Source organism: Pongo pygmaeus, chromosome 19 (genome assembly GCF_028885625.2).
Source record: "Pongo pygmaeus isolate AG05252 chromosome 19, NHGRI_mPonPyg2-v2.0_pri, whole genome shotgun sequence".
Taxonomy (NCBI): Eukaryota; Metazoa; Chordata; class Mammalia; order Primates; family Hominidae; genus Pongo; species Pongo pygmaeus.
This window is the reverse complement of record NC_072392.2, coordinates 81,966,298-81,978,334: the sequence shown is the minus strand read 5'-3', so window position 1 is coordinate 81,978,334 and position 12,037 is coordinate 81,966,298. Positions and strand designations below refer to the sequence as shown.

At 46.6% G+C, this 12,037-nt stretch overlaps 1 protein-coding gene and 1 long non-coding RNA gene across 12 annotated transcripts in view; one reads left to right on the top strand and one right to left on the bottom strand.

The window, feature by feature from the left end:
* STRADA (STE20 related adaptor alpha) overlaps nt 1-12,037 on the top strand; it is a 41,789-nt gene that overhangs the window by 25,652 nt on the left and 4,100 nt on the right. For all 11 annotated transcript variants that reach the window (XM_054458965.2, XM_054458973.2, XM_054458968.2 and 8 more), the window contains 5 exons: nt 4,875-4,977; nt 5,454-5,575; nt 8,158-8,266; nt 8,380-8,503; nt 11,578-11,749. In XM_054458965.2, the coding sequence (XP_054314940.1) occupies nt 4,875-4,977; nt 5,454-5,575; nt 8,158-8,266; nt 8,380-8,503; nt 11,578-11,749 (630 nt within the window). The remainder of the gene's footprint in view (nt 1-4,874; nt 4,978-5,453; nt 5,576-8,157; nt 8,267-8,379; nt 8,504-11,577; nt 11,750-12,037) is intronic.
* On the bottom strand, nt 4,449-12,002 carry LOC134738721 (uncharacterized). The gene is made up of 2 exons (XR_010124685.1): nt 9,680-12,002; nt 4,449-5,253 (listed from the first exon to the last, which is right to left on the bottom strand). It is a non-coding gene; the product is annotated as an uncharacterized LOC134738721 (long non-coding RNA).

The window sequence follows — 12,037 nt, the reverse complement described above, 5'->3', positions numbered from 1 at the left end:
TGTGGGAATGAAAAGATCATGGGCAGAAAGCCTCAGTTCAAACTTTGCTTAAATCATTTTCATTTTTTAAGTATTTGCCAGCGGTGTTCCAGGCATCGGGGGAATACATCAGTGAACATGACAGACAAGGTCCCTGCCCTTCTGGTGCTTGCATTTTAATGGAAGAGACTTTAGTGGAAGATTTTAGAGAAATAAGCTGCAATGGTAACTTCTGTGAAGAAAGGAAAGCAAGGCTGTCTGATACCGTGACCAGGAGCCTAGTTTACTTTGGCTGGGCAGTCTCTCTGAAAAGAGGACATTTAAGTTGAGACCTCAGTGATGTTGAGGAGGTAGCCATGAGAAAAATAGCAGGGTCAGGGGAAGGAGGAGGCTAGGAGGGTTCCAAAGGGACAGTTAGTGCAGGTTTCCTGAGACTGGAGCACGCTTGTTTATGTGGGGATATTGTTCGAGTCAGGCGAGCATGGTGTGGAATGAGATCACAGGGTAAGCAAGGGCCAAATCATTTGGATACTCATAGGCTGGGGTGGGGAGTTTGGGTCTGAAAGCAACCCACTGAGCTTTCTATTAACTGGTAACATTGATTTTATCGAGGAATAGATTAATACTTCAGAAAAAAGAATCTGCAGAGCAAGAATATGTACAGGAGTTAGGGGTATATAAGGTTGAGAAAATGAGACACTTCAAGACCAAATGAGCGTTGTGAATTCTAAACCGATGGAGAGTTGTCATTTCAGAATTCTTGCTTGAGGCTTTTTGCTCAAATTGCTGCTCCATTTTTGCCTCCTCGTTGTGTATCTCTCTCACCTTTGTGAGGTATCTGGCATGTGGTAACCAGTATCTTAAGATCTTAAGATGATTCTGAAGATGAGATCGTTTCAAGAAGCTAGAGTCAGCAGGGTGCGGTGGCTCAAGCCTGTAATCCCAGTACTTTGGGAGGCTGAGGCAAGAGAATCGCTTGAGCCCAGGAGTTTGAGACCAACCTGGGCAACATAGGGAGACCTCATCTCTACAAAAAATACAAAAATTAGCTAGGCGTGGTGGCACATGCCTGTGGTCTTAGCCACTTGAGAGGACTACTTGAGCCTGGGAGATTGAGGTTGCAGTGAGCCATCATCTTGCCACTGCACTCCAGCCTGGGTGACATAGTGAGAGCATATCTCAAATAATAATAATAATAATTTTTAAAAATTTAGTGATCCTAGGCCAGGCACGGTGGCTCACGCCTATAATCCCAGCACTTTGAGAGGCCAAGGTGGGAGGATCACTTGAGGTCAGGAGTTCAAGGCCAGTCTGGCCAACATGGTGAAACGCTGTCTCTACTAAAAATACAAAAATTAGCGGGCATGGTGGCTCACACGTGTAATCCCAGCACTTTGGGAGGCTGAGGCAGGAGAATCACTTGAACCCAGAGGCAGAGGTTGCAGTGAGCTGAGATCGCACTACTGCACTCCAGCCTGGGCAACAGATTGAGACTCTGTCTGAAAAAAAAAAAAAAAGAAAAAAACTTAGCCAGGCATGGTGGTTCGCACCTGTAGTCTCAGCTACTTAGAAGGCTGAGGCAGGAGAATCACTTAAACCCAAAAGGCAGAGGCTATAGTGAGCTGAGATCACGCCATTGCACTCCAGCCTGGGTGACAGAGTGAGACTCCGTCTCAAAAATAAATAAATAAATAAAATAAAATAAAATTTAATGATCCTAGAATTTATTTTGAGAGCATTAGAAAACACAGATAAGTATAAAAACCAGTATCAAATCAACTTTACTGATCAAGCTCTGCTTAGGATTCTGTTTCCTCTATTTTCTCTTTTCCATTTTATTTGTTGAACAGGAGAGTCACCAAAAAGTAGAGAGCAATAGAAGGAGGAGGAGAATAGGATTCACATGTATTGAATGTCTTTTATACACCAGGTAGCACTAAGCTCTTAACATATTTTATCTCATCTAATAGATACAACACTATGAGATGGAAATTATTCAGCTGCTGATATAATGGAGATCCCAAGAGATCAGAGTGACTTGCCCAGGGTCACAGACCTGAGTTCAAATTCTGCCTCTGGGTTGCCCATAAGCCTATGCTCTTTGCGTTGTAGCGTATGTTTTATTTAAAATAGCCTTTCCCAATTATCTTCCCAAAATTTAACAGATGTTAGGCACAAAAGGTTCCCTAGACAGATCTCTTTGGGAAATGCTGCGTTAAACACAGTTAGTAAGTTTTCTTACTACAGAATTTCTCAGTGCCTTTAATGTGGACGTACACCTTGTGATCCTCCATGAGAGAGTGTGCTGCATTTCCTAACTTCATTGGACATGGAAACTTTTTCCATCCAACTGGCAGAATCAGAGTTCCGTGGGGCCTACTTTGGGGAAATCCTGCACTGAAACAATAGGAAAATGGGCAAGAGACAGGAAGAGGCATTTTCACCTCGGAGAAAGCTCACATGACTGATAAATATATGAAAAGATCCTCATCTTCATTAGTAATCAGGGAAATGTAAATCAAATCCATGAGACTGGCGAAAATTAAGAAATCTGAAAATACCAAGTGTTGGGGAAAAGATAAATTAATAAGAACACATGTGGCCGGGCACAGTGGCTCATGCCTGTAATGTTAGCACTTTGGGAGGCCAAGCTGGGTGGGTCACTTGAGGTCAGGAGTTCAAGACCAGCTGGGCAACATGGCAAAACCCCATCTCTACAAAAAAATACAAAACTTAGCCAGGTGTGGTGGCTCACACCTATAGTCCCAGCTACCTGGGAGGCTGAGGCAGGAGAATTGCTTGGACCCAGGAGGCGGAGCTTTCACTGAGCCGAGATCATGCCACTGCAGTCCAGCCTGGTGACAGAGTAAGACTCCGTCTAAAAAAAAAAAACAAAAAAAAACACACCACGTACGTTGCTGGTGGGAGTGTAAATTGGTATAACCATTTTGGAAAATAATTTGGCATTGTCTCAAACTGTTGATTGTTCATATGCTCTGTCACTAGCAATTCCAGCCACTCCTAATTACAAGCTTTAGTCAGGAGACATATTCAAACATGTTTATAGTAGCACAGTCCATAATAGCAGAACAGAAAAACAACCCAAGTGAGCCATCAAAGCTGGAATTGGATAAACTGAGATATATTCATGTGGTGAATATATTAAACAGCAGTGAAAATGGGTGAACTACAGTGAAATACAACAATATGGCCAAATCTTAGAAATTTAAAAATTGATTAAATTAGAAATGGAATTTGGTGACAGGACTTAATTTTGCTTGACTAGATTCCTCTTATTGACAGGGTAAGTGGTGAGGGAGACGGAGCCCACATGAGGGTTTCTTTCCCCATCAGCAGCATCAACTGTTTTGAAACCACATACAGCCAATAATCTCAGCTCCTGCCAATAATCTCAGCTACTTGGGAGGCTGAGGCAGGAGGATCAATTGAGCCCAGGAGTTCGAGGCCACGGTGAGCCAGGAACTCACCACTGCACTTTAGCCTGAGCGGCAGAGAGATAACCCATCTCTTAAAAACAACAGCAACAAAACAACAAACAAACCAGATACACGTGAAATGTCAGCCAACAGGGTGGTAGATTAATCTCACTGGCTTGGGTCTGGATCCTGTGCCATGTACTCACGTTTTGATTTTTGGCAAGTCACGTAATCTCCTTGGCCCTCGTTTTTGTTAGTGAAAAGTGGAGATAAGATCTGTCCCGGCTACTTGACTGAGCTATGGAGGAATCATGTGCAATGTGGAAGTGCTCTGGAAAGTATACCCTGGTCATCTAACAGGTATAGAGCACTGTCATCTTTATGGTTTCTTCTGCAGAGCCACTTCCCAAAGAGTTGTTCAAGCACCGCCTTGTCAGAACACTCTCAGCTCATGCTCTTCTGGGTACTGCTGGGTCAGGAGCCTCTCATACTTTCACAAAGGACTTTTTCTGCCTGGAAGTCAGGTTTATGAGTGCAGCACATGAAACATGAGCTGGCCCAGGTTTCTCCATTTCAGTTAGATGTGCATCTAAAGAAAGAGAATCTAAAAGAAAAGCAGTCACAGTCCCTAAATCATACACATAAATTTAGGTCTGGAAGAAGGAAACAGTCCATTAAGCTGAAAGAAGAGCTGTTGGTCTGCCGTGTGTTTTGCACAAACTCAGACATGGCTGGACACCTTCCTCTAGGACCTTAGAGGCCAGAGTTGTGACACATCCTAAGTGGCTGGACTCCAGCTTCACTCACAGCACACGTGGGCAGGAACGAGGGAGCAGGCCACGTCGGCTGCCTGGACGATGCCTGAGACCTGACAGCTCTGTGCCTTGCCTGCAGCTCAGGGCATCAGGGTTCTCCCACTTCACTTGGAAACGTCAGGCAATGACTGGCCCAGGCTCTTGGTTTGCTAAAGAGGGGGCTACTCCTGGCCACATTTTCCCTAGAGCAAGATTCAGTGTTTGACCTTTTGGGATCTTGTGGTCAGGACCTTAAAAATAGGATCCTAATGCATCAGGAAATTCACGAGAACCCCTACCTCTCCACCTGCTTCTCTTTTCCAAACATGCTTTCATTCTCTAGATATCCCTTCTCCAAGTGAGAATTTCATAGCTTTTAGCAAATGCATTGATTGTTGGAAAGGACAAGCAGATTAACATTTGACGGGAACAGGTCCTTGTCTCCTCATTTGTAGACAACCCTAACACTTGCTCTGATATTAGTGCCGATTACTACACTGAATGTGGTGTTTTGTTTCTCTTCAAATAGTGCTGGCACTGAGTCGGGATTTGTGTGTGTGTGTTTAGATGCCAGTCTCCTTGTGGGTCTGAATTACCTCCTTCACCCCACTCCCATCCCACCCCCAGTTTTCTCTACTAACCTATTTTTCTTTTTCTTTTTTAGACCAATGATGCGAGCTCAGAGTCAATAGCATCCTTCTCTAAACAGGAGGTCATGAGTAGCTTTCTGCCAGAGGGAGGGTGTTACGAGCTGCTCACTGTGATAGGTATGTGCAGGGGCCGTCCTTACTCTCCTGCTCTCTGCTCCAGGGGCTGCTGCAGCTTTCTCAGCAGCCTCAGATGTGTGTACAGCAGAGGCCATCCACTAGTTAGGAGGATTCATGGGCACAGACTTGCTTCTGTGGGTCTTCTCTGTTTTTTTCTGCCGAGTATGGGAAGAGATCAAACTTCCAGGAAAGAAGCTCTTTTGCCATCTTTCCTTTGTGGCTGCATGTTTCTGGTGTCCTGGCCATAGTGAGTCAGAAAGGTTGGCTGAGAAGGAACTGATGAGAGAAAAATCAAGAAATGAGAGCCATGAACATAAAGTTAAATTCTGCTGGGAAAAGGAAAAAAAAAAAAGTAACAGTAGTGAAAAATTTAACATTAAGTTTCTTTTGAAATCAAGTCCCTTTTTTAAAGGAAAATTTTCTTAAAACGCTTTGTTGTTCTTGTCCTTGCATATGGCATTCCCTTTTTCTTTTAGGCAAAGGATTTGAGGACCTGATGACTGTGAATCTAGCAAGGTACAAACCAACAGGAGAGTATGTGACTGTACGGAGGATTAACCTAGAAGCTTGTTCCAATGAGATGGTAACATTCTTGCAGGTAATAAACCATGAGTGTGTCACATGGAGGGAGGGTGGGCTCTTGGCTCTGATAGGAATTACAAGGAATTACAAAGAAATGAAAGGAGACTAAATGTTCGGAAGTTATAGAAGCTTTCAGTGGAGAATCCTGGCCATTTGGCACTAAGGATTGGGCTGAAATGCTGCTCAGGCTAATTTATATTTCCCTTTTCTTCTCCAAACACTCCCTTCTGGCTTTTTTATTCATTTATTTATTATTTAGAGAGAAGCTAAGTAACTTGCTCATGGCAGAGGCAGGATTCAAACCCAGGCCATCTTGTTCCAGACACAAGGGCCCTGCCCTGCCACCAGTGGCCATCTTCTGGCTCTCAGCCTCCTGTTTGCCTGATGTTCCTTTCTTTTTCTTTTCTTTTTTTTTGAGATGGATTCTCACTCTGTCACCCAGGCTGGAGTGCAGTGGCATGATCTCGGCTCACTGCAACCCCCCGCCTCCCAGGTTCAAGCGATTCTCCTGCCTTAGCCTCCCGAGTAGCTGGGACTATAGGCGCACATCACCATGCCCAGCTAACTTTTGTATTTTTAGTAAAGACGGGGTTTCTTCATGTTGGCCAGGCTGGTCTCAAACTCCTGACTTCAGGTGATCCGCCTGCCTTGGTCTCCCAAAGTGCTGTGATTACAAATGTGAGCCACCGCATCTGGCCTCTTTTTTTTTTTTTTTTTTTTTTTTTTTCTGAGACAGGGTCTCATTTTATTGCCCTGGCTGGAGTACAGTGGCAGGAGCACGGCTCACTGCAGCCTTAACCTCCTGGGCTCAAGTGAGTCTCCTGCCTCAGCCCCCCAAGTAGCTGGGACTATAGGCACACCACACCTGACTAATTTTTGTATTTTTTGTAGAGACAGAGTTTCACCATCTTGCTCAGGCTGGTCTCAAACTCCTGAGCTCAAGCAATCAACTCACCTCAGCCTCCCAAAGTGCTAGGATTACAGGTGTTAGCCACTATGCCCAGTCCTGACATTCCTTTCTATTCGAGAACCAAGTAGCCACTCTCTCGTTAAACTGAGAGAGGGGCCAGGCATGGTAGCTCATGCCTGTAATCCCAACACTTTGAGAGGGCAAGGCAGGCAGATTGCTTGAGGCCAGGAGTTTGAGATTGCACTACCAAACTCCAGCCTGGGTGACAGACTGAGTCCCTGGCTCAAAAAACCAAACCAAAACAAAACAAAACGGAGAGAGACTGTGAGTCTAGTAAGTGCCTGGGAGTTAGACTCTCCTTTCCTGATGCCAGCTTAGATTCAGGGCCTGGGGCAGTTTTCCTTCAGTAGAGTTAGTTGCAGCCCTTCCCCTTACAACTTTTTCTGAATTGGTGGTTACCTGATGGTGCTCTAGGACCTGTTCATCTGTTCATAGTAGTTTGGTGGGTCTGAGGATGGAGCGGAAGCCAGTCTCAGCCGGCCTTCTCCTCCATCAACTATGTTTTCTTTTTCTTTTTTTTTTCTTTATTTGAGACAAGGTCTGGCTCTGTTGCTCAGGCTGGAGTGCGGTGGTGCAATCACAGCTCACCACAGCCTCGACTTCTTAGGCACAGGTGATTCTACCACTTAAGCTTCCCGAGTAGCTGGGACTAAAGGCATGCACCACCATGCTCAACTAATTTTTTGTATGTTTCATATAGCTGGGGTTTCGCCATGTTGCCCAGGCTGGTCTCCAACTCTTGGGCTCAAGTGATCTGCCTGCCTCGCCTCCCAAAGTGCTGGGATTACAGGCGTGAGCCACCATGCCTGGCCATGTTTTCTTTTATAATAGAAACATAGTTTTGGGCTGGGCACAGTGGCTCACGCCTGTAATCCCGGCACTTTGGGAGGCCAAAGCAGGCCTAGGCAACATGGCAAAACCCTGTCTCTACAAAAAAATACAAAAAATTAGCTAGGTATGGTGACGTCCACCTGTGGTCGCAGCTACCAGCACGGCTGAGGTGGGAGGATGACTTGAGCCTGGGAAGTTGAGGCTGCAGTGAGACAAGATCACACCACTGCACTCCAGCCTGGGTGACAGAGCAAGACCCTGTCTCAAAAAAATAAAAAAGAAAACATTTTTGGCCAGGTGCAGTGGCTCGGTGGCTCACGCCTATAATCCTAGCGCTTTGGAAGGCTGAGGCAGAAGGATTGCTTGAGCCCAGGAGTTTGAGACCAGCCTGGGCAACACAGTGAGACCTTGTCTCTACAAATAACAACAACAAAATATTTTTTGTTTTCTTATCTTAAAGAGGAATTCTATACGTTGGCCCTCGAAATTGAGATAAGCTTATAACTTCAGAAGTCTTCAGTCAACAGTTTGCCTTCATCATCTCTGAGTCGGTGTGCTGGCACCCTTTGTTGTTGGCAGTTTCCCTATCTGGCAGAGGCAAAGCAGTGCTGGGTCCCTGCAGAGGCAGCAGGGCCTTGTTTTTCCTATGTTGGCAGGCACCTGCTTAGGCTGCTCCCATGACTCTGAGAACACCCAGAAAGTGCCAGGTCCCCCTATTGTCCATGCTGCCATCTTTGTGTTGAGCGGCATCCTTCAGTGCCATTTGGTTCTGACTTCAGCTTCATCATTGCTTCCAGGGCGAGCTGCATGTCTCCAAACTCTTCAACCATCCCAATATCGTGCCATATCGAGCCACTTTTATTGCAGACAATGAGCTGTGGGTTGTCACATCATTCATGGCATACGGTGAGTGGGAAAGGGTTCTTGGTAGAAAGGGGTTATTGGGACTCTGTTGTCAGATTGCCTGTGTTTTCCTCCTCCATTACCTTTCACTGCCTCCATGCAATTATTTTCTCCAGGTTCTGCAAAAGATCTCATCTGTACACACTTCATGGATGGCATGAATGAGCTGGCGATCGCTTACATCCTGCAGGGGGTGCTGAAGGCCCTCGACTACATCCACCACATGGGATATGTACACAGGTGCGTTCTTAGGCCGCCTTTCCCATGATTACAGTGGATAGCAATGCCCCCGAGCCTTCAGGTAAACAGGTGAAGTTTGACTGAAGTTAATGAAGCCAGAGTTTAAAATCAAGGATCCGGATTCTTGCTGAAGATCTCTTTGCTCTGAAAAGAAAAAGGGCCCAGCGTGATGGCTCACGCCTGTAATCACAGTGCTTGGGAGGCCAAGGTGGGTGGATCACAAGGTCAGGAGTTCGAGACCAGCCTGGCCAACATAGTGAAACCCTGTCTCTACTAAAAATACAAAAATTAGCCGGGTGTGGTGGCACATGCTTGTAGTCCCAGTAGCTGGGACTACAAGCTGAGGCAGGAGAATCGCTTGAACCCAGGAGGCGGAGGTTGCAATGACTGGCGATCACAACACTGCACTCCAGCCTGGGTGGCAGAGTGAGACTCTTGCCTGAAAAAAAAAAAAAAGAGAGAGAAGGATCTGGATTCTGACCTTGCCACTGACTTGGGGGATGGTCACTTAGCCTGTTAGTGCTGAAGCCACTGACTTTCTCTTTGCTGAACAGCTTGGTCCTGAGTGTTGTGTGAGAGGAACATCTGATGTGGACCTTTGTACTCCACCCTCTGCCTCCTTTCTGTGCCCCAGAGTCAGTCTTATGCTGAGAGACCAGGGCGAAGACAGATAGCTTAGTAGATAGTGTCAGGAAATCAGCTCATAGTAGGGAAAATGGTAAAACTGGACCCCTACCTAACTCCTCATACAGAGGAGGACTCCAGCCGGATTAAAGGCTTCTATGTAAAACGTAAAACTGTAGACTTAAATAGAAGGAAATGTGAGAAAATGTTTTTGTGACCTGAGGCATATAATAATTTCTCAACATTTTAGAAGCACAAAACATAAGACAAAAGATTGATGAATTTGATTAGATCAAGAAGATTTCTATCCAATACAAGATACCATGAAAAAGGTTAAGAAACAAGTGACAGAGCAGATGATATTAGCTTTGTCAACACAGGAGATTAGTAACAGGGAAATCTTGCAAATCAACAAGAAATGGACAGCAAAGCAAGAAAAATGGGCCAAAGATAGGAAGTTTCCAAAAGAGGAAACCCCAAGACAAACCCATCATAGGAAGAGCCACTCAAATCTCGCAATCAGAGAAAAGCAAATGAAAAACAAGATGTCACCTTATACACATGAGAGTGGCAGCGGTTGGGAGGCTGGACGAGTCCCATTGTAGCAAGGACGGGGAGCCTTCTGTCCAGGTGGTGGAAGATGCCCGGTGCTGCCAGTCAGTGTCACGGAACCAGAACCATCAATGCCACTTCTGGATGTACACCCTAAAGAAACCCTCGTGCAGACCCATCAGGGGACATGTTTGGATGTCACCATTCACACGTGTTTTGGTTAGGGGTGGTGTGAGTGTCTGTCCCCAGAAAGATGGATGAGTAAAAGTGTTAGATCTCTTCCCAGAGCCAAGGTGACAATTAGAACCAAAGATGAAAGGTACACAGCTAGCAACACAGATGTGTCTGGAAACTACAGCCCTGAGTGAAAAAGGAAGAATGGGATGGGGAACACAGTACCCCTAGGTACGCTTTAGAAGAGTCCTACAAATAAAAAGTACAGATTAAAAGCATTCGTAGGAGGTAGGGCAAGAGGTGGTCTAGAGCATACAGGAGCACTTAACAGTCCCAGCACTCTGGGAGGCCAAGGTGGGTGGATCACCTGAGGTCAGGAGTTCGAGACCAGCCTGGCCAACATGGCAAAACCCTGTCTCTACTAAACATACAAAAATTAGCCAGGCATGGTGGCAGGTGCCTGTAATCCCAGCTACTCGGGAGGCTGAGGCAGGAGAATCACTTGAACCTGGGAGGTGGAGGCTGCAGTGAGCCGAGATGGTGCCATTGCACTCCAGCCTGGTGACAGAGCTAAATAAGCTTTTAATCTGGTGATATGTAAATGGAGTCATGCTATTTTATGTAGATTTGAAGTTTTTCATTAAAACATAGTTATAGCTGGATGCAGTGGCAGCACTTTGGGAGGCCAAGGGGTGGATCTCTTGAGGTCAGGAGTTCAAGACCAGCCTGGCTAACATGGTGAAACCCTGTCTCTACTAAAAATACAAAAACTGGCTGGATGTGGTGGCATGTGCCTGTAGTCCCAGCTGCTCAGGAGACTGAGGCAGGAGAATTGCTTGAACCTGGGAGGCAGAGGTTGCAGTGAACTGAGATTGTGCCACTGCACTCCAGCCTGAGCCACAGAGTGGGACTCTGTCTCAACAACAACAACAACAACAACAACAAAAAACCTGGTTATAGGCCAGTCACGGTGACTCACACCTGTAATCCCAGCACTTTGGGAGGCCAAAGCAGGCGGATCATTTAAAGCCAGGAGTTCAAGACCGGCATGGCCAACATGGCAAAACCCCATCTCTACTAAAAATATAAAAATTAGCTGGGCAGGCCCAGCGCAGTGGTTCACGCCTGTAATCTTAGCACTTTGGGAGGCCGAGACGGGTGGATCACGAGGTCAGGAGATCGAGACCATCCTGGCTAACACAGTGAAACCCTGTCTCCACTAAAAATACAAAAAAAAAAAAAAAAATTAGCCAGGCGTCGTGGTGGGCGCCTGTAGTCCCAGCTACTCGGGAGGCTGAGGCAGGAGAATGGTGTGAACCCGGGAGGCGGAGCTTGCAGTAAGCCGAGATGGCGCCACTACACTCCAGCCTGTGCGACAGAGCAAGACTCCGTCTCAAAAAAAAAGAAAACAGAAAAAAATTAGCTGGGTGTGGTGGTGCACACCTGTAATCCCAGCTACTTGGATGGCTGAGGCACAGGAATTGCTTGAACCCAGGAGGCAGAGGTTGCAGTGAGCCTAGATTGAGCCACTGCACTCTAGCCTGGTGACAGAGTGAGACTCTATCTCAATAAAAACAAAAACATGGTTATGTGTATGTAAAATACATATATACATGTATAACACACGCACACAGGAGAGAGCTGGCCAGGTGGAGTGTGTGAAGACCAAAAATTTGTAGCAGGAGGGGCTCCTGCTCTCCATGACACCCTCCCCGCTTCCCCAGGAGTGTCAAAGCCAGCCACATCCTGATCTCTGTGGATGGGAAGGTCTACCTGTCTGGTTTGCGCAGCAACCTCAGCATGATAAGCCACGGGCAGCGGCAGCGAGTGGTCCACGATTTTCCCAAGTACAGCATCAAGGTTCTGCCGTGGCTCAGCCCCGAGGTCCTCCAACAGGTCTGTGTGTGGGCCCAGAGGAGCTCCCCTACCCAACTCATGATTCCCAAGGGAGCCTTCAGGCATTGCCTGGAGTCAGGGGCTCTCAACCTCCCAGTGGGGTAAAGGGGTTCCTGGAGGGAGGGAGCCCTCAGCATGGGCAGTGCCTGTCCACTGCAGATGGATGTGGTTCCTCCCAGGGGGTCCTAGCCTCTACTGGATGCTATTTCAGCTCTCTTTAGGGACCCTTGGCACCCTATGACAAGAGTGAGCATTTTGGAAATGTTTGCTGCTCTCTGGATCCCTGTG